General features: G+C 42.0%; 1 protein-coding gene across 2 annotated transcripts in view; it reads left to right on the top strand.

Annotated features, from left to right (window-relative positions):
* ANTXR2 (ANTXR cell adhesion molecule 2) overlaps positions 1 to 23,062 on the top strand; it is a 172,129-nt gene that overhangs the window by 33,734 nt on the left and 115,333 nt on the right. For both annotated transcript variants that reach the window (XM_074950469.1, XM_074950470.1), the window contains 3 exons: positions 5,454 to 5,514; positions 7,194 to 7,289; positions 11,612 to 11,681. In XM_074950469.1, coding sequence (XP_074806570.1) covers positions 5,454 to 5,514; positions 7,194 to 7,289; positions 11,612 to 11,681 — 227 coding nt within the window. The remainder of the gene's footprint in view (positions 1 to 5,453; positions 5,515 to 7,193; positions 7,290 to 11,611; positions 11,682 to 23,062) is intronic.

Raw genomic sequence — 23,062 nt, 5'->3', positions numbered from 1 at the left:
TGAAGGAGTACCATGCTTTATTTCATTTCCTCACTTTTTTTTTTCTAAAAGAAAAAGGGAAAAATGCCCATATTCAATAATAATCCCATTTAAATGGTCTCCACCTTTTCAAGTCCACACCTGGGTGAGGTGAGTAGAGTTAGTAGGAGGCAGAATGTGCCCAGAAGTCACTGAGATGAACGGAGTTGGAAGTGTTCGCACGCTTGCTGCTGCTATTGTGGGACCAAATGTGTTTTTAATTTGATGGCTCTGTATTGGAACAAGAAAAAAAGAGACCCAGATTCTTCCCTGTGCAACAGTCACTTTGCACGGCATCACCATTGCAAAGCCTAAAAGCCAGGGTAGCCAGCAAAGAAGGATCATCGGTGATGAGACTCTTCTGATGGTGTAGAGCCAGTGTTGCTGTTCCTGCATCACTCTGCCTGCCTGAAGCCAGTTTAGTGGGTGTGGCAGGGCCTTTGGTGTGCTCTGACAATCCTTGGCTGCTGTAACAGGTCTCTTAGGACCACTGGCAGCTGGCATAAGCTAGAGCAGCTTTTTGGCTGCTGTAATGAATATTAATCATTGAACAAAACTGGAGCTCTTCCTTGCCAAATTTACTGTTACACAACTGTGAAACCCAATTTAAATGTATATTGGATTTAAGAGGATGAGATTAACTGGCTACACACTGAGAAAATTGCTACATAGTATGGCTGAGTGAAGATGGCACCAGACTGGGATTCAGGAAGGCTGGGTTCAATTCCTAGTCAGGCAGAACTTGGGCAGGTTATTTAATCTACCTGGTGCCCCTGTTGCTTCTCTGGTACCTGGGGATGGTACCTCCCTAACTTACAGGGCTGTTGTGAGGATAATAAAGTCGATTTATTGGTTGTGAGGTGCTTAGATACTGTAGTAATGAGGGCCACGTGTGTAGATAGATTTATCTCTTGCAACATATGAACATGTTGGGGGCTCGATATGTCGCTCCCCTTCCGTGACTGTAATCCTGCTTAGCCTGGCAGAACCAGCTTGTACTTTTGACTGACTGACTCTTGCGGTTTCCACTTAATCTACCATTGAGTGGTCCAAAAAAAAATATTAGGTGTTGAGGAGACTGTATCTGAATGACGTCCACCCGACTTACACAATGTAGCTGTGTTGGTCCCAGGATATTAGCGAGACAAGGCGGTTGATGTAATATCTTTTATTGGACCAACTTCTTGTCTCTCTTGCCAACAGAAGTTGGTCCAGTAAAAGATATTACCAAATCCACGTGACTTGGCAGGCTCGTTGTATGTGGTCACAAAATTGGACCCATGTCAGAGCTAGATTTATGATTCAGTTAAACATAGGATTAAAGACTCAATAACTACAGACACTTTTTTATGGTCTTTTGGATGCCTATGGATGGATTGGCACGGTGTCTGCTCATGAGCTGGCTGGGGCTTTGTCTCATGGAGTAAGAACTAGGGGCTGGTCTACACTGAAAACTTACATTGCCATAGCCACCTCTCTCTGGGGTGTGAGACCTACCCCTCTGTAGACGCAAGGCAGGTGGAAGAATTCTTCTGTCGACCTAGCTCTCAGGGAGGTGCACTACCTTCAGCAAAGAGAGAGCCCCTCCTGTTGTTATAGTGTCCACACTGCATAGTGGCAGCTGTAGAATTTTAAGTGTAGACACAGACTAGGCAACAGTGGGTTTATATGACTGGACTGTAGAGAACTTCCAGGACCATTTCTTTTGCAGGAAATTTATCTGTGACTGTGATAGATACTGGAATAGTGTCTCATGCTCCTTGACACAGTGGCTGATACCACTAGGAAGTGGATTTTTCAAGCCCTCGCCAAGTGGTCAAGAATGGTTGGTTTGCATGCTGTTTTTGTGTGTGCCAAAAGAGAGAAAGAAAATAGTTTGTCATTCCTGAGATAAAACCCTGTTTGTGGCAAATAGCCAGGAAGGTGGGTTATGTGTGTCCTTTTCACAAACAGGCAAAATAACCGTTGATCTCTCATGATCCACAGCCTTTGAATGATGATATTTGGAGCTCAGGCAGATAGAAGGAGTAAAAATGTTGAAATTTGTCTCAATGTGGCTGTTATCCACTGATAACTTTTTCTCCTGTATGGATTAATGTTCTCTTTGAACATGCTCACTTGGGTGATTTTTTTTTTTATCATCCTTTCAGGGCATGTAGGAAAACCTGTGTTTCCATACTGTGACAAAGTTCCTCCTCTACCTTGGTGGGTCTTGCGCTTATTGGAAGATTTGCTCGCCTCAGAGATTCACAGCAGCCCTCAGTTGGGCTGTTTTCGTGAACCCACAGTCCAGGTCAACTCCTCCTGTGTCTGACCAGGAGTTGGGAGATATGGGGGGAACCCGGGCCCACCCTCTACTCCGGGTTCTAGTCCAGGGCCCTGTGGAATGCAGCTGTCTAGAGTGCCTCCTGGAACAGCTGTGCGACAGCTACAACTCCCTGGGCTACTTCCCCATGGCCTCTTCCCAACACCTTCTTTATCCTCACCACAGGACCTTACTCCTGGTGTCCGATACTGCTTGTACTCCTCAGTCCTTCAGCAGTACGCGTTCTCACTCTCAGCTCCTAGCACCTCTTGCTTCCAGCTCCTCGCACGCATGCCACAAACTGAAGTGAGCTCCTTTTTAAACCCAGGTGCCCTGATTAGCCTGCCTTAATTGATTCTAGCAGCTTCTTAATTGGCTGCAGGTGTTCTAATCAGCCTGTCTGTCTTAATTGTTTCCAGAAAGTTCCTGATTGTTCTGGAACCTTCCCTGTTGCCTTACCCAGGGAAAAGGGACCTACTCAACCTGGGGCTAATATATCTGCCTTCTATCACTCTCCTGTAGCCATCTGGCCGACCCTGTCACGATACCTGTCAACCCTTAAGCCTGCCTGTTTGTGACAAAAGCAATCAAAATGTGTGACAATGACCAGTATGTGTAATACCTGTGTTTTCTTTGCATGTCTTGCCAGAATTGCCAGAAAATCCTGGTTTTTAAACTTTTTAAAGTTCTGTTTTAAGGATGCTTTTTTCATGGTATGAATTAAACATTTAAAAACAGAACACTGGAAAATCAGATTCCATCCTGTAGAACTTGAAGGCCTCTGTTCGTGAGTCATCAGTAGTGTTGGAACGCGTATACGTCACACGCCAGCACTGATCTCTACCACCTGAGCTAAAGGAGAACAATTATTCGGTTGTGGACCAGCTACAAACATTTTGACAGCAACTTACACTAGTATTTGCTAGACATCAGTGGAATGCTGGAGACTGGGAATCTTGGGTTCTGAGCCGGACTCTGGTGGGGTGTCAAGGTTCCTTCCCCACTCTGAACTCTAGGGTACAGATGTGGGGACCTGCATGAAAGACCCCCTAAGCTTATTCTTACCAGCTTAGGTTAAAAACCTCCCCAAGGTACAAACTTTGCCTTGTCCTTGAACCAGTATGCTGCCACCACCAAGAGTTTTAAACAAAGAACAGGGAAAGAGCCCACTTGGAGATGTCTTCCCCCAAAATATTCCCCCAAGCCCTACACCCCCTTTCCTGGGGAAGGCTTGATTATAATATCCTCACCAATTGGTACAGGTAAACACAGACCCAAACCCTTGGATCTTAAGAACAATGAAAAATCAATCAGGTTCTTAAAAGAAGAATTTTATTTAAAGAAAAGGTAAAAGAATCACCTCTGTAAAATCAGGATGGTAAATACTTTACAGGGTAATCGGATACAAAACATAGAGAATCCCTCTAGGCAAAACCTGAAGTTACAAAAAGACACAAAAACAGGAATACATATTCCCTCCAGCACAGCTTATTTTACAAGCCATTAAACAAAAGAAAATCTAACACATTTTCTAGCTAGATTACTTACTAACTTTACAGGAGTTGGAAGGCTTGCATTCCTGATCTGTTCCCGGCAAAAGCATCTCACAGACAGCCCAAACTCTTTGTCCCCCTCCCTCTCCAGATTTGAAAGAATCTTGTCCCCTCATTGGCCATTTTGGGTCAGGTGCCAGCGGGGTTACCTTAGCTGCTTAACCCTTTACAAGTGAAAGGATTTTGCCTCTGGCCAGGAGGGATTTTATAGCACTGTATACAGAAAGGTGGTTACCCTTTCCTTTATATTTATGACTAGGGGGAGTGTTGACTAATGGTTAACATGGTAGTTGCAAACAGCCTTGCAACAGGATAGCCAAACTTTCTATAGATATGCTAGGTGGCTGAGTTGGGTAAGACTGAGGGCTGCCATCGTAGAGACCTGGGTTCTAGTCCTAGCTCTGCCTTAATGATCTTGTTTTTTAGCCTTGTCAGTCAACCTGTTTGTAAAATGTGGGATGATACCTTATCCTAGAAGTGAGTCACACACAAAGCATTAGTTAATAAAAAGGACTCTGAGATGCACAGACATATAAAGAGCAGTCAGTAGAGGTGAGATCAGAAACTTTGGTCTTCTGGCTCCCAGCTGAGTGCACCTTCCCCTAGATTTACGAGCATTCTGTATGTGAATCATTCTCTCCCTCATCTCTGGGTGAGCATTGGTTGATTTATTGGTGTAGCAGAAAAGGCTGCCTGGTTCAACTGAAATGCAGAATCTCCCATAAAATCCAATACCCTTGAGAGCTCTGGGCATTCCTATTCTGCTCTGCATGAGGATTAATGCCAAAACTTGGTATATGTGCTTTGACACTGACCCAAAGCCCATTGAAAGACTCCCATTGACTTCACTGGGCTCTGGATCAGGCACTTTTGGATTGTACGTTAGGATTAGGATCCATAGGAAATAAATTTAGGAAGCTACACAGAAATTCCAAGGCCAAAACCAGACATTAATATTTGTTCTGAATAGAGTCCCAAGTTAACATATTAGTCCCTGTGGTACAACACTTAGGAAATATTACAGAATAAACAGGTGTGTAAGAATTTGCAAGATCGGGTCCTTATTTTTATTGCAGAAACATCCATCGTGTTCTCACAGAGCACATACATGTGAAATCAGTACATTTTAAAAAAATATATGCATGTGACAGGGGACCCACTGCTCCCATCCTCAAAGGCAGGGGAAGAAAAGGCTTCTCTTCCCAGCGAACTCCCTTTTGTCTGGGCCTATCAGACTCTTTCTCTCTTCTGCTTCTGCCCCCACTGCACTTTCTTCCTGTGCTCTTTGATCCGGTCTTCTTGTTAATGGACCAGTTAGCTCATTAGCTGCCCAATCACGATCCGACATGGTAATCAGGAACTCCTCTCCTTAATCAGGCCCTCCCTGTGGCCTAATTGGTTTAAACAGTGACCAGAGTGTCGGTTGCGTTGCTGATTCCGAGCACTGCATTTGTGAAAAACATGTGCATTGTTCATTCTTGTCTCACTGGTTGGTGTGATCTCAGTTGCTGATGGTGTATTTCAAAATCTTATTCATATTTTGATATTCTCTCCTCTCCCTCCCCAACCCCCAATAGATACTGAAGCAGTCATGCACAGAGATTTTATATTTGGAACCATCAAGTGTCTGCGTGGGAGGTAAGTGATTAGAAATGGAAAATAATATACAAATAATTATGATAGTGCTGTTTTCCTCTTTGTGTAAAATGTGTAGCTAAAACTCCACTAGACAGAAAAGGAATTAAGGAAGGATTGGATTCTTCCTTCTCCCTCCCTATTGGGATGGTTGTTCTCGAACTCCTCCACTTGTAGCCTAGGATAAATGCAGTGTAAGAATTTTGGGGGATGGACAAACAGCTCCCACTCTCAATCCTGTGTCTGGCAACTCCATGTTGTCCAGTGAATAACAACATTGCTCAGTTTGTCACTATCATTATTAGTAATTATTTGTATTGAGATAGCATCTAGGAGTCCAGTCATGGACTAGACTCTGTACAAAGCACTGTACAAACACACTATAGTCATAGTCCAGAAACTCATGTGGCAATACATTGCACATTCTCTAAACCACCATGCTGGTCTCAAAGCCATGCATTTTACTACCCAATTGTCCACCTTAAAGGTATATGCAATTTTCCATATCAAATGAAATGGATCAAGTTACATTTCAAGTCACAGAAATATGTTATGTAAACAAATACTGTAACCCTGTAATTAGTCAAAAGAAATCAGAATTACAGTAAATCAGTTTCCTTCACTAAGAGACTAGCAGAATCTGTCATAGAAGCTATACTGTTGTTCTTGCATTCAGGGTAATGATATATTCACATGTAACTCCATGTACAGCTGCAATGATCATTTTTGATTTTAAAAATCCTGATAAGTGTAATCACATACATTCATCATAATTTTCACTATGCCATGGACTTATGGACTTTCAACTTTTTTCCACGTGATTCTGAAAACAGCAGTTTGCTGATTTTGTATTACTAGAAGAAATATATGTTAAAATGCTAGAGAATAATTACACAAAATTGCAGGCCAGACTTGAAAGGCAGTGCAAGTGTTAATTTCCCCTGAGTCTGACCTATTCCTAACTTTTTTTCTTTGCCTCTTTCTGATTTCACAATCCACATATGCTTTGAATTCAGGCAAAATAAGGTTATTGCAAAATCTTGTTGTTCTGTTGTTTTGTGTAAAAAAAAAAAAAAAAAAAAAAAAAAAAAAAAAAAAAAGATTACAAAAGTGACTGGATTATTTGATTCCGAGCAATGGTTTAAATAAGTAAAGACTCTTTAGTCACTCAAAGAGAACTTCATGATCACCGTCCAATTTTCAGAACAAATTCAAGCCAGCCGATATCTGATGCTCTCAAAGGGCCTGATGCAAAGTGCATTGAAGTCAACAGGAGTCTTTCCACTGACTCCAAAGAGTTTTGTCTCAAGCCCATATACCTTTATATTGTAGGGCTCAATAAGAACTTGTAGGCTTGCTGTGCTTTACATAATATCTTGTTTGTGGGGCTGAGACTCATGAAGTTGACCTTTCTATTGCAGAGCATGAGGATATGGCCTCGCCTTAGTTGCTAGGTGGTCTTATGCATTTCAAAGTCCTTTAAGCATGGAAACTAAACTACTCTCTCACTGCAGACTGGTTCTCTCTAGGGGAAATGTGAGGCACAGTGGGGCACTGTAGCAAGGCAGCATGAGTAGGTTTGCAGTGTTACTGCCTCTGCGGTTCCTGTTTTGTAGCTAGATGACTTGTATAAACCGGGCATCTGCCACGCCCACTCAAGGCTGATAATTTTGTGTTTTCAGAGGAGTTTCATGTTGTCCTCAGAGGAAGTGGCTTCACACTGGGCAGAAGACAAGATAGTGTTACTTGCACCTACCATGTAAATGGCACCACCATTAGTAAGTATGAAAGTCTAAGATAAACTGCAGTGAATCCAGGATAAATCACCACAAGTGTCTGTCATATAAGTTTATTTTTACTGTTGTGAATTTTCTCTGTCACTTCTCTATTTTATGCAAATCAGAAGGGAGGAGGGATGAAGTGAAATAATAAAGGAGGGTACTGGGATGGCTCACAGGACTGGTAATGGGATATAAGTGTTTTTGCCTCTTGGTCAGTGATTTTGAATCCAGTCCAGGTTGGTATTAACGGCAGGCTGTTGTTAATGTTTAGCCGTCCAGCAGCCTGTAGGAAATAAGTTGGTGGTGTCAGTCTAGCTCCTAATGGGCAGGTGTCAGCAGAGAGGCCAAGGAATGGGCCCACATTCTCAGCCCAAGAGGTGGTGGTTCCAGGTCACACTTGAGTTACATTGGTGGCTTGTGTTGTCATTGTCAAAGTGTCACCTGTTTGAGGTACACAGAAGCAAATCCAGTTCCATATAAAAACGCTGGACATCCCTGCCTGGCAGTGGAACCGCTGTGGTTCTGCTCAAGGAGGTGGCTAAGCCACATGTATTATGCAGGAAATGCCTGCCTCTTTTGGCACGGGGTCCAGCATAAAAGTATTAGCTTTATTAGTATAAGCTTAGTACTTATTCCAGTTCAGGAAGCAGACTAAGCTATACCAGAGTAAGGCACCTTTACGCTGATGTAACAGTGTTCACACTAGGGCTTTTACTGCTATAACTATTTTGTTTATAACAAAAAAGCATCGCACTCCTAACTGAAATAATTATGCTGGTAAAACTTTTAAGTGTAGACCAGGCCTAAGAAAAGCAACAAGAGAGAGGGAAAAGGGTTTTGCAAAATGCATTAGTGCATACAAGTTTTAACTGATTGTACATCAGGATAGAACTACATGGGTTATATAATAATTATTTCACTTTTGATGGTAAGAGGTAATGGGAACATTGTAGTGCAAATCTTATGCACAGGTGAGAGTACATAACAAGATTAACAGAATGGTATGAAAATTATTTTAACATTGCCATAATTTGTGTAAAAATAATTGACATAAGTGACCTGCTGGAGCTCTGCTGTGAAATTCCCAATAATTATAGCAAATAATTAGATCTGTGCATGAAAGTTCTGCTCAGCAATTTGAAAAATGAACTCTACACAGCCATAGGGTGTGGATAGCAGTGGCTTAATGTGCTAGTTTCACCTCGAGGATTTGTGTATAAAAAAGGTGATTGCAAATAAAAACACCTTTCTGTGTGCATGTTTCAGTACCAAGGGAACAGTTTTCTACATTATATTTTTTGCTTTTATTAATATTCATAATTGGCCAGATCCAACAGTGTTTAGTTCTTACTCAGGCAAAACTCCAGTTGACTTCATTGGGAGTGATGCCCGAGTGAAGGACTGCAGGAGTTAATCCATAGTCAGAAAAGCTCTTAATGAGAGAGCGAGCAGATTTAATTTTACACAGCTCTTAGAAACTTCAGTTAAACAAATATCATAAGGGAAAGAGAATGTAAAATTTCAGGAAAACACTCAGGGCCTGATTCTTTGTTGCCCTTCATCTTGTGTGGTCATTTGCACCAGTGCAAAGGGAATATAAAAAGCTGCTGTTTTGATTCAGTAATGTTTTCACCCACTTTGTTCTGGTACAAATGACTACAAGTTGGGCCCTCCTAGTAAACATCCGCTATTTTTGGTGTTCGGGAACCAAAGTGAATAGCTAATGGATTTTGCCTTACGAAGTAAATATCCTTAAAAATAAACCATGATTGAGAAATGAGTTAAGAGTAGGCGTATAGAATAAAACACAAGGATTTTGAGTAGTTTCTAGTTTATACAATGCACTCACTTTTCCCCAGATTCCTATCTTACTGTACACAAATGTGTTTCCATCACATTTGTTCCATTCTTCAGGATATGAGGTCCTGATCACATGTGTTTGTTAAAGATCTCGCAGAACAGTTTGTAAGAGTAAATGTGCTAGCCCAGGTGGTCTGGCTAAAGTCAAATGGGGTAATTACATTCTGTCTATATAAATTGTCCTTCAATTTCAACTGAATATGACATTCTGACTTCCTGTCATAAACTTGTGCTGATTTGCTCTGACTGTAGAGTATAAATAAGTTGCTGTGATCTAGGTCAGAAGTGGCTACCATTCAGAGGAGGGTGGAGTAATTCTTGCACATGTGACTACAGTATTCTGGTAAAACGCAATTATCCAGAAGGCTTGGGGAACATCTGAAACATTTAGATCATTGTAGATGCAGAGGAACAAAATTGACTTTCTTTATTCTTTATCCACATTTCAGTTTTGGGAGAAATATCTGAAGGTTTTGGAAATATGGGTACTTTGGATATGAATATTTGCATCTACATGCAGACCAGCTGCCTAGTGGTTAGGACTCCAGTGTTCTATTCCTGTCTCTGCCACTGACTTGTTCTGTGACCACGGGCAATTCACCTAACGTCTCCATGTCTCAGTTTACCCATCTAAAATAACAATAATATTACAGACTTCCTCCATTTTAGCATTTATTACTAATAATGCTACTACCAACATGCAGTGCCAGAAGTGCTACTGATGCATGACATCAGATGTTGTTAGCTCTTCTAGAATTGTAGGCCAGTAACATTAGGCTCTAGGGGCCTGATTCTCTGATGCACTGCACCTTGTTCGGTCATTTACACTCTTGCAAAGTGGATGCAAAACACTACTAAACCAGAATGATAGTATTTTACACCCTGGTGTAAATAACACCACCAGATACAGGAGTGGCTTGGTGGTGTGCTGCATGGTGCTGCCACGTTGCCTGGGGCAGGGTAGTTTTGTACCAGAACACAAGCAGAAGAGAATGACAAAAACCTAACGTGGGCTGATGGTGCTTTGAGCATGGGCAGCAAGAAGAGGAGGAAGACAGCCCCATGAAGGGTACTGAGTGAGTTTCCTCCTCCCAGTAAACTCCCACTACCCGTAAGCCTAATGAAAGGGCGGGTGAGAATATACACTCGAGTAAGTGTTGATCAGGGTGAACAGTAGTGATAGAATTGAGCCCTGTTTGTGTTGCACACACACTGTCTTCCTACTTTGGGGTTGCCTGTAGGACTGACCTGGGGGCAAACAATAATTTTGTAGGATTGTTTGGTTTTAGATGTTCGATTTGGTGGGTTTGTTTTCTAACATTTGCAAAGAATTATTACCAAATGACTACTAAACTATAAAATGTAACCTTAAGACAAAAGCATGTGGCCATGTGCTAATTACTCCCCCACCCCCCCCGCCATTGCAGCTAGCCCCGTTCTGGCATGAGCAGTTGGTGCAGAATGTGCCACCTACAGATGTAATGTGCGTCTCCCACGACCTAGCAACAGCTTTCTCAACCGTTTCTAAGCCATTTGCATATCTGGCTTTATTGATCTGCAGGGTGGAATTGCCTCAGAGCTTACTCCTGCAGATAGGTGGTTTCCTGATTGTGTGCTGAGTTGTGCCTTTAAGGCCCAGTCCCAGTATGGCACTGCCCAGGGTGAGTTATGAGAGGGACTTTGCCTCCAGCTGTCAGACGTCCTCCCAGAGTCCTTTGCTACACATGATGGGAGAGCTCCGTTTGCCCTTTAGAGAGTGTTGCATAGGCCAAGTGTGTATGGGGGTGGGTGGGACAATGGCCTTCCTCTCTGACCTCTCCCACCTCTTTTGGGGTATCTTGCACCCCAGGGGATGAGTGGAAGGACTGCAGTGTTTCCCTGCTGCTGTGCAGGGGCTTCTTGTGTCCTTCCATTACCCTTTAGCACCTGCAGAGCAAAGCCTGACATTATGGTAGTTAACCTTGAGCTATAGATAAAAATGCATACTTTGTAAAGCAGCCATGCTTTGGCGAGAGCTTTGGGATCCTTCAGAATGAGAAACGCTACAGAATTGTAAGTCATTGTAATAATGGTCATTGGCTATAATGGATAGAAATTAGGAGTACAGGCCTGCTTATAAGAACCCGCCCTTCATCTTCTAATTAGTAGTGACTCTGTCAATATTATTAAAAACACTTTCTCACTAAACCCCAGTTCAAGACTGCACTAAAGCTCACACTTAACTTGAAGCAGTCACTGGCACTTAAAGTTAAGCCTAGGCACAAGTGTTGTCCTGTGGATTTACACACAAGTGCCTTCCTGAATTGGGGCCTGAATAACGTACAAGTCAGGGCAGCTTTGAATCAAGCCAATATCCGAAATTCATTGAAGAAAACTAGATTGCATCATATTCAGACATGTCAGCTTCCCATGTAACTACAGTGCAATATGTTACGCTCATGTGATGCTTTCTTTTTCAGATGAAAAACCAGTAAGGGTGGAATCCAGTTTTATGCTCTGTCCAGCACCTGTCCTACATAAAAGTGGCCAGTAAGTACTTGGTGAAAGCTTTGTTCTGTATCTATATCCACTGATGTGGAATTTAATTGTGTGGGGTTTTGTTTAAAGGCAATTCTATTTTTCTTCCTTGTGTTATTTCCCTGGTGTATTTTCCAGCTTTGGAATGGGCTTTAAATAGTCAGCTGCGTCCAAACTGATTTGGACGGTGCTTTAAAAATGAATATTCAGCTAGTTTATTAAACCTTGAAAAGGTCTGGCTTGTCATAAGTTTTATGCAGATTAGCTACTCTTTAATAGGACTTAAGATGCTTTCTTCTGGATAATCTTTGGGCTCATTGTTAAACCTCTGACATTATCAGTGACACTTACAAGCTATTATTAAAATTATGTGTCAAGATATGTACCATTGCTCAACATGTAATGATAAAAGGAGGCACTAATTTAACAACTGCAGCAGGCTTCTAACAACATCATGGTCTAAACCAGCCTTATTCTAGATGTCACTGGCTGTACGTTATTTCTACAGCCTTGAAATCTCCACCTCCCAACTTCAGACATGCCCTAGGCTTTTAAGATCACTTTCGCTTAAACTTAATTTCTTTTACTTAGGTTTTCTGTTTAATGCTACCATGCTCATCAGGAATCAGAACTGTGTGGCGATTATAATTAGCTGTCAGGCCTTTACACTGTAAGGGGGGAAGACTCTCCGACCATTAACCCTTAGAGGAGAACAACTGCTACAGTAGGAAAGAGGAGTTTGGGATGAGCTTTCTGTTACTAAGCCAGTACTCGGAACAGTAGTTTACTGCCTTAGGGGGCTTCGCTGGCCCTGTAGCATGTGTTTAAAATGTTTCCCTGAATCAGGATGTGTAAGGTGCTGGCTTATCTGCAGCCCATGAAGGATCCACTGTCACACCCAGAGTCTCTTTCTTGGCACGGTTTTACTTCGCAAGCACAAAAACACCCTGGGCTACAGCTCTCAGGGGATTTTCCCCTTTGCCTTTCTCAGCCCCTCCTGTTTCCGGACCTTTGGTAGGATCCTTCTGTGCTCTTTTAACTGAGCACTGCCTGCCAGGGCTTTCTCCTCTTTTCTGCATTACTCCAGCTTCCCACTGCCTCCCCTCCCAGGGGACTTTGGCAGCCTCTCCCAGGGAACTTCTGCCATGCCTGCCTCTGGCAGCTCTCCTCTGCTTACTGACTGCCTGGCTCTTTTTAGCCCCAGGTACTGCCCTGCCCTACTAATAGCTGACCATTGGATGCACATCTGTTTTGTGTATTGAATGGTGGTTTGGAGGAGAAAAGTTGCAAATGAGTAAACTAAAATACTTTCAAGGGATGAGCTGCAGTGGAGGGGTGAGAGGGAGCTTGCATTATTTTATAATGGTGGAGAAATGTTGAGAATTAGGTTATGGGGAGAGGGGATGAGTTTGTAATCCAGTTATGATGATGTCCTGGCGATGAAATTTGCTTTTTCATGTCTGTATGTGATGTTGATGTGTCGTAACCAAGATGTCCGTTTGTTAGAGCAGTTCTGCTTGGATATGACTCTAGTGTAATTCCCACTGATTTCAGTGGAGTTTGGCTGGCATATCACTGGAGTAATGCGGCAGCCAATAAGGCCCTGAATCTTCAGCCATAGCAAAACAGATTTTGATCTCGGCTAAGATGAATTGACATCATGCAGAGCTATGAGAAAACCAATTTGATCATCAGGAAGGCATAAATTAATCGGGTTTAAAAACTCATCCCCTCCTCACCATGCATAGTAAAACTGGAGTAATGCAGTGGTAACTCAGGCCCACAATGTAGCATAAACACAGGAAATCCTGAACTTGTAACTAATCACCACCATAGCTAGTACTAGCCTGACACTATGGCAGTTGAACATGAAATGCACAGAATATTTATCGATCGATATTAAAACACAGTGTAAAGTATTTGAACATGCTGTATTTTTGTTGTTCAGGAAAGGGCTTGTTGGGCTGTGAAGTGTCACAGCAGAAGACAACATGCCATATTGTAATTGCAAGGCAAACAAAGTACCTAACTGCAGGGCAGTTCTTTCCAGCAGCGTTCAGAGGAAATACAAGCTGTAGATTAAAATATGTACAGATTCGACATAGCACCACTTTGGAAAAGTTATCCAGCTATAACATGTACGTCCAAAACACTGCATGGAAGAAAAAGTTACAGGTTTTGGCCTAAAGATAAGCAGTACGCGGCAAGTCAGAAGATTGACAGCTATGAAAGAAATGTACATATTTGAACTCTTGACTTTCCATTGGCACAGCTCAGACGGTTGTTGGATACCTCCCAGTAATTCCTTATGTAGTGGATCTAATATTACTTCCTAATATAGCAGCAATCTGCATGCTGTCTTCTGGAGTTCTTTTTAATGGAATTAGAAATGTTATATAGATTAAGTACAACAAAATATCAGACTAAGTTCATTTTGTAATTTAACTTGCCTTGAGTTGTTTCCTATGTGGATGGGGGGGGAAATACAGTAGTTTCCCCCTTCATTTTTCCTCTTCGGTACTTACACAATCTTTAATTTTTGTAGGCTGATGTATTAAAAACGTTTATAAGTACGGCAACATCTATACGGAGCTTGAAGAGGCAAAAAATTCTTAAAATAAATCCATTTGGTTGGCAAACCACTGGTTTTATTGGATTAATGCCAAACATATTTCTGTTCTCTCTATATCTGGCTGCTGGCTGTAGTTTGTTAGATACCCACAAAATACTGCCTGGAGATTTATAGTGTGGCATTTCTGACAAAGTGGTACATTTTTAGATAGCAGCATGAAGCAGGGTGATGTGGCAGTGTCAGCTGATGTGGCAGTGTGCATACAAAATTCCTCTTCATCACAGTTATAGATGGTATGCAAAATGATGTGTGTACCCAGATAAACTTTTTTTTTTTTTGGTAGGTACCTGGTGTGCTAAAAGGAGATGTGACTTGGGATTTTTCTGTCTGTAAATATGAAGCACTGTGTTATGCGTAACTAAGAGCTCAGGGTGAAATTCACACCTGGGCAGAAGGCATGAGGCCTGTGCACCACTTAAGTCACCATGAAAACAGCTAAATTGGGACTTAAATTCACTGAGAGTGAAATTCACCCCTGAGCAGAGGAGGTCAGCAGAATAGGTATGAGTTTTACATGAGTATTTCTGTTTGATAATTCTTGTTACTTTTTCATTTAAAAGTGAATTGAATTGAAAACAAAAACTGATCAATAACTCAGAGCAGTTATAGAATCTACATTTAGGGCCAAGGTTGCCCCTGGTGTAAACTAGTGGAGTTGAACCATTCATTCCAGATTCACCAAATTGGCACAATTTATATGGAGGTATAAATTGCCATTTTCCCTACATTGGATTCTCTGTCCATAAGGGACAGTTTTAATTCCTGTTGAGGACTCCATAGGAGCCCATCTGGTGGAGTGCACTGAACCCCATCTGTCCTGACTATGCTTCCTTCCCAGGCACCGTTATCCATATTTTGCAGTGTGCTGGTCCCTAGTGGGCCTCCTGGTGGGGATGGAGGTTGCATTCGCTTTGTGACACAGAACCTTCCCTCTCCCCCAGCAGATTTGGGGCTTTCAGGGACCTGTGCCTGAGTTTGTTAGCTGATGCTAATATAAACCCTGGCTGCTTCTGCCCAAATGTCTGACCCTTAGAGTTTTTTAAAAAAAAATGATACCCAATTACATTTTTAAATAAAATATTTGAAAACCATCTCCCCTTCTTTTTAACTGCCGAAGCCTGAACTTAATTTTCCATGATTCTCCTTTTGTAGCTGCAGGATATCATAAGCAGCTAAAGCAGAGCAGAGATTTTCCCTTCCTTCCTTCCTTGCTGTAGATATTTCTGATGTCATCCATCCTTGCAGAGAAAACCCAGAGCCTTTGACTCAGCTTCTCGAAGGCTTGCACAGGAGGAACTGATGTCTGTTTTAAAATAAATTATTGTTATTAATATCTCTTTTTATTTCTACTCCTTTAATAGGCAGGTTTTCAAATGCAGGCTTTGAAAATATCTTTGTAGTTGTACCCAGCACAAACAAAGGGTTCCCATTCTTTGAAGTCAGTGGCAAAATTCCCATTAACTTCACTGGGACCAGAGGCAAGACCATATTTTTCTACCTTTTTAGCATCTTAAACAGCTTTTGAAGTCATCTCAACTCAGCTTCCGCATTTCAGCTGATGTGTATGCAGAGGAGATGGCAATAATAAGATCAAATAACTTTTAAATTGAAGCAGTGCTCCCACACAGTACCGTATTTTATTGAAATTAAACAATCTGAGTAAATATCTACTGACATAAAAGTTCAATTTCCTGGTTTACATGAGTTATGTATACTCTGGTTTCTTGCTGAAAGATTACAGTAATAGATTTTGGATGTACAAGCTCTTCAGGCTAAAATCCTGCTTGGTTTACTCATGCAAGTATTGCTGTAAATAGGGCAAGCAGGATTTGGCCTGTGCAGTGAATTCCAGGCTTTTGTTTAAATGGAAGTAATTGAGAGGTTGTAGAGTAATCGTTGCAATCAAAATAGACTGGCAGAGAAGTACAGGGCTTCCCATAATGCAGCTGCAGCATCATTGGCATGCTTCCAGAATGGATACTGTGCTTTACATATTCTGCATTTAAACTGACATAGCGTATTTGTACTTAGCTCATGCCATAAAGTGAAATCAGAATGTAGGTCTCAGTTCAGCAAGGTATTTAAGCATGTGCCTAACTTTAAACACATTGAATAGTTCTGTTGAAGGCATGGTGTTGCTCACATATTTAAAATTGGTTATGTGCTTAAGTACCTTGCTGAATAGGGACAATATGCATGCGTGCATGCATGCTAATAAGTGTGTGTGTGTGGGGGGGTAATAGTGACAAAGATAAAAGAAGGGATCTCTGAAAGGTCTGATCTTATTTAATAATTTTATTAATGATCTTGAAGTGGAGCTTATTTATGTAATTCTCAAAGGACTCTGAATAGGAAGGTTTTGTATATGAAGACAGAAAAAGATTACAGTGGCATTTAAAGACTTTAGAAACAGTAGCAAAAATAAGAAAACAAAATTCAATTTGGGAAAATGCAAGCTAATGTGTATGGGATGAGATAAAGCAAAATACAGATGTTCAGTTGGTGGGAGAAACCGAAAAAAGCAGCAATATTGAAGAGACTTAGAGTGATGGAAGATGGCAAATTATATCTGAAATTACCCGGCAGCCCAAAAGGTCAACTCCATTTTGAGTTGCAGGCCCAGAGGCACATCATATTATGGAGAAGTGAAATGATGATAATTCCTCTTGATACAGGTCTACACCTGGAGATTTTGCATTCAGTTGTGGGAACTTCATAATCAGAAAGCTACTGACAAACTAGACAGATTTCAGGGAAGAGGCAAGGGATTGACCTGTGAAGAAAGGGGATGTAACTAGGAGTAATGGGGATGTAACTAGGAGTAATGGGCCAAAATTAAGAAAGAAGAGGTTTATGATAAATATCAGGACAATCTTGTGGGCAGCCAGAGTTATGAGATTGGCATTGCCTAAGGGAACTGGTGGAAGCTGCATCACTTGGTACAAAACACTGATAAATGTACAGAAGGGAACTAACTAACTTGAATTTTCAGGGAGATACGTTGGCTGATGTCCTAGGTGGTTTCCATCTTTAAATTATTTGGGCTAGATTCTGCCACACCCTTCCATTGAGTTTCCTTTACTCTGCATATTCCCATTGATTTCAGTGGGATTCCTTGTGGAGTTAAGTACTGTTCAGCATAAGTAAGTGGCAGAATCTGTTTGCTTTTATGAACAAAGCAGAGCACCAAAATTAAGATACATTTAAACGTAAACTGGTTTATCTGAATGTAGGGGCAGCCTTAGTCCTCTTGCTCCCCTGAGCTTATGGAGACCTAGTCGCAATGCAGAGATAACATGGGCTGACTGCACTGCATGCTGTGGTTATAATGACCTGACTTGCTCTGTCTTCAAGTGATGTTGGCTTCATTTCTGGGTCTTATCGCTTACAATGTCCTGTCCAAAATGAATCGCGGTAGTGGTCTAAGACAAAGGGAGAGGAAAATCCAAGTAAAGTGTTGTTGTGGTGGGGTAGGAAGGTAAAAGTTCGATTGTATGTATCCCCAAAATTGTACTTCAGTTCCAGTTTTGGAACATCTTTCTTACATTCGAACCTTTAGTCTGAAAAACACTTACATAAAGAGGCATGCAGGAGAGGGAGGCTTTAAATTGTTACAGCTGATCAGTTTGTTTTTAATATATAGTGACCAGTTTGAAGATCATTGGAAGGAGCACAAGATAGGATACTTTTCCTGGTAAATAATTGTAAAGGTATTTTGTACAGGCATCACCCCAGTAATTAGCTAGAGAAAATGAAACAAATTATCAAGTAAGTCATGTAAAACACAGGAGGTCATTGTATCGCTGGGGCTCTTTTAAAAAACTTTTATAATAGTTAATTGTCCCAAAAGGGCAACAAACGTGGTGGAAAATGATTTTGCGTGCTGCTAAGATTGCGTGAACCAGCTAGTGCTCAGCACTTGGTTTGATATTTTTGAACTGCAAGTACCAATTGAGAACATGCTTTTAGTTGGATATTAACCAGACTCCCCGACAAGAGGAGCTTGTGTCATTGAAATCTTTGTTCTTCCTGTTGACAGCAGCTGCTTCGTTTGTTTTTTCACTCACTTGTGAATGCTAGGGAAGCTCAGAAGGACCTATGAAACAAAAACAGCATTGTGCAGCCTTACACTGCCATTCCTCAGGTCCTTAATTTTAATGTTTCTTTCTTTTGGGCCATCCCTCTTCCTTCCCTTGACCATTTCTTTGTAATTCAGTTCTGTCTCAATCCTTTCATATAAAAAATCACAGAAAAGAGTCAGAAAAAATCTGAGTTAAATAATACAGACAAAAAGCCTGTACGTTAGTTATAGAGGATTTCAGAACATAGCCTAACTGGGATTTTGAAGTCTAATTTTTTTCCCATTTCCAGAGTACAATATCTTACAAATTTCTAAAACTGTTTTCTAGGATGAAAAAACGAATATTCTACTGGCATTTTCCCTTGAGAAATTCAATGATTTCTCCTAATTTCTTTTGAACTGATTGGGAAATAAGTCCTACTTAGTCTTATTAGGTCCTTGATGGTTAAGGACCATCTTGCTTTTCCTTTTTGCAGGTTCCCCCATTTCTCCTGATCTTTGTTGTTTTTCCTTTATTTAAACAGTTTGTCCTCAAACCTGGACCGACTCATTTATTTTCTTTTCTGTTTTTGGCGGCATGTGACAACACAGACAATCATATGTATTTTCTCACCCTCTGGTCTGTAGTGAAAGTTTGTGGGAACGTGCTACTTGCATCCCTGAAGCACAGATTTAAGAAAGAATTAACTGCTCTGAGCAAAAGGTTTACTGGCTTTTTGCTCTGAGTCACATCTGTAAAAGGCCTTTCATTTCTGGGTTGTATTTTGTTTAAAATTTCTCTGAAATCTATCAGTTTATTACAAAATTAAAAAAAAAAAGATGAAAATCAATGCAAAAAATTAACTTCACAGTATTCTGGGTAAATATTGAGGTTAATATCTGGGGACAGGAAGCCAGAATAAAACCAACAAATAGAGAAAAGTAAGAATATTGAAAGTAAAAGCAGTTTGAGCCTTTATCTTTTTATTTTCTTTTTAAAATAGTTTACTACTGTTACGCTTGATATAAGGGGCTTCAGTACAAAAGATGTAAGTACTGTCGACTCTCTTAGCAATTTTTTCAAATGGTCTCTTCTAAGGCCTGCTTTCGCTCCTGCAGGCCTAAAAAATAGTCTCTCCACGTCAGCCTGGTGGGACACTGAGGATGCAGGAAGCAGCCTGGTTCATAAACACATCTACCCAGTGATCCAAAACTTGGGTGAAAATTGGTTTAAAAACAATGAAGGATAGCTTTTGTAAAACCTGGGAATGCTTTGGGAAAAATTGGTAAAAACGGAAAACGAAGGGCTTTGCCTATCTAGCGTTTCAAAAAATGCAAATTTACTAATTATGAAAGGAGCCAAATTAATAAACCAAGTTATTAATATTATTATCTGGTATTGACTTAACTTCTACAGACCTCAACTTAGATTGGGGTTCCATTGTGCTGGTCACCGTGCAAACACAGAGTAGAGACAGTCCCTGCCTTGAAGAGCTGACACTCTACATTGTCAGGAGAGAAAAAGGGTGGGGGAAGGGAAGTCCCCATTTTACAGATGCGGGAATTGAGGCATGGAGAGATTTTAAATGATTTTCCCAAGATCACACAGGGAGTCTGTGGCAGAACTGCGAATTTTACCTACATCTCCTGAGTCCTAGTCCACAGAGTAAAATCCTTTATGCACAGAACAATTACAGCTCTGCAGTAGTCAGTGATGCCAACCATATAATGCACCAAACTTTGACCCAGGGGAGTTTAATTATAGGGGTGAAAGGGGCTTTCAACCTCCATGACTATTCAGCCTCTCTGGTATGGAGAATTGTGCGTTTTTGTGGGTGTGAATGTGAATGCTGCTTCACTAAGGGTTTGTCTATGCTGCAATTAAAAACCCGTGGCTGGCTTGTGCCAGCTGACTTGGGCTTTTGGGGATCAGGCTATGGGGCTGTTTAATTGCAGTGCAGACGTTCGGTCTTGGGCTGGAGCCTGGGATCCAGGACCCTGCAAGGTAAGAGGGTCCCAGAGCTGGGGTTGCAGCTCTAGCGTGAATGTCTACACCACTATCAAACAGCCCTGCGAGCCCGTGCTCCATGAGCCTGAGTCAGCTGGCACAGTACTATAGTCTCAGCCCAGCTCTAATTGCATGTGTAGACATACCCTAAGAGCTGGGCTGAGAATATAGTTAAGTCCTGGAATAGGCTTTCAGGGGAGGTTTTGGTGTCCCCGTCGTTGGAGGCTTTTAAGAACAGGTTGGCCAAACACCTGTCAGGGATGTTCTAGGTTGACTTGGTCCTGCCTCAGCACAGGGGGATGGACTAGTTGACCTCCCAAGGTCCCTTCCAGCCCTACCTTTCTATGACTGTATGATCAACTTGTGTCACAAAGGGTACCCAATAGCCATTAGGTGACAGTGATTTTCCCTCACTATAGAACTGGGCAGGATTGAAATTGGTGATGGAGCGTTGAAAAGCTCTGTATCTCATTTGCCGCCTCTTGAGCTGCCCAGTTCCTGCCTTTGAACCACTTAGTCCCGCTTCTTCTTTCCCTGTTTTTTTATTGTATTGTTTTACACCATTCTTCAAATAAGAAGTCCGGCTGATTTGAATGAGTCTGCATACCCCTGGATTGGCATGTAGGTAGTGGTACATACTTCCACACTCATGCCCTGGGAGAGGAAGGCATCCCTTTGCAGGAAGGGTGCTTCAGTTCTATTGAAATGAATGGGAATTAAGCACATGCTTAACATTGAGCAGGTCTTTTAAAAACTTTTCTGAATTGGGGCTACAGAACGCTGACGTGGTGGTGGCAGCTCCTAGCTTTACCTGGACTCCCTGCCACTTACCAAGGAATGGAATGATCTCGGTGATTTCTGAACTCAGGGGTTTCTGTAAGAAGCTGAGGCCCAGAGCCTATTTATGTACCTCACTCCCATTGAAACCAATGGAATTTAGACACACTCTGAGGATTTGGCCCGAGTTCTGTTCTGACACTATTCTATCCTCTATGGTCATAGCTTCATTTTAATTGAAAACACTTGAAAATAATATAGTGAGAGTCTCTTTAAAATGAATTTATTTATTGCCATCAACAGTACCTGTCTGCTACGTTGAGCACCTTGGACATTTATTTAAAGAAACAATGCAAGAAAAACAAAACCAGCAGAAAAGCTCCCGCAAGATTCCACCTCAAACCCATTCCAGTAACTGGGGCCGTCTCCACCAAACCTCTGTGCCCAGTAAATGAGCTTTCTGTAAGTGGAAGCATACAACTCTCACCCCACCATTGCTTTGTACTTCCCTTTCTTTATAGTTCCTTGAAGCCTATCAATGAAAAGTGTTGGTATTTTGAGCCCTGCTTCCTGATTTTGAAATCTAGTCTCGGGTGTTGGCATGCAGCACCAGATTTAAGAGGAAGAGTAGGAAAATGTGTGATGTAAAGCCAGACACAGCTGAGATGTGTGCACGGGGGTACTTGATACTGTGACTGCTTCAGTCTGGTTTTCAGACAGTTGTCCTCATTGTCCGGCTATTCTGGAAGAAGGACAGGAGACTGGATGTGGTTTAATGAGGCTGCACTTTATTCCTAAATGTCTGGAAGTACCCGGCAGATAAAACCGGACAATGGAGGTAATTCCATAATCATTTACATATAGCCGGGGGGCTGCTGGCAGCCCTTGCCCTTGCTCATCTTGTGAACCCACTGCTGGGACCTCGCCAATCCTCCCTTCGAATGAGAGTTAAGGGGGGAGGGGGACTGTAAAAAGAGGGGGAGATTGACTCAGAGGTGGACAACACCCCCCCACCCTACCCTCGCCATTTCCGGACCTTTAAAGAATCCTGCCTTTAAATCCTTTCCCAGTCTGTTCTGTCTGATCACCGGATCCATTCCCCATGGAGTACCCGCACTGGACAGCTGCCCCAAGCTTACCTAATGAGTCGCGATATCGTAACCTAACTCCCCATTATACCCCCAACCCACTGCGGGGAAGGTGAAACTCCCCCACCTCGCGTTGGCCAGGCTGGTGGTGAGGGGAAAAAATTCTTTTTCTGCCTCCTGAGAAAGGAGCAACTAGCATAATAGCCACAATTGTTCGTGATGAAACCTGGCATTTCAATTACTTCCAAGCGGGGGAGGGGTGGGTTCTGTTCAGCCTGGTCCAGGTGAAAAACAAGAGGGCTTTTGCTGCACAGTTGTGGGCATAAATAGCCCCTTTCTCTTCCTGGCATCTAGGTTGGTGTCCCCACACTGACCAGGTATGGAGCTGTCTCCATGTAGCAGGCAGCCCTCTGGCTTCCCCCCCAACCTCTTAAAGGGGAACACACCTTTTCCGACAACCCAGACAAAAGGGCGCCACCTGCTTAATGTGCGGTGAGGTCATTCACGGTCAGCCAAAAGGTGTTCCATAAACTAGCTGGCAGGGACAGTTGCTGCTGAAGGAGACTGGCTTCCCTTTTCCATCCCCTTGGACCCCTCTTGGAAATGAAGCATGTCATATCTGTGCCCCATTCCTGCTTTCAGTCACACTAGTCTGGGAGCCAGAATTTTAAAATTGCTTCTGAATTTAATCTCCTGCATAACAGCAGCATGTTACATTGGCCAGTCACATTTGTGGTAAGTTCATTACACAGGCAGACTGCCACAGTAGTGCTTGTGTCTTCTGGGCTATGTATAATATATGCTGAACCAGAGCAATCCATCCTTTAT

Source organism: Natator depressus, chromosome 4 (assembly GCF_965152275.1).
Source record: "Natator depressus isolate rNatDep1 chromosome 4, rNatDep2.hap1, whole genome shotgun sequence".
NCBI lineage: Eukaryota > Metazoa > Chordata > Testudines > Cheloniidae > Natator > Natator depressus.
This window is presented reverse-complemented; position numbering and strand designations above follow the sequence as displayed.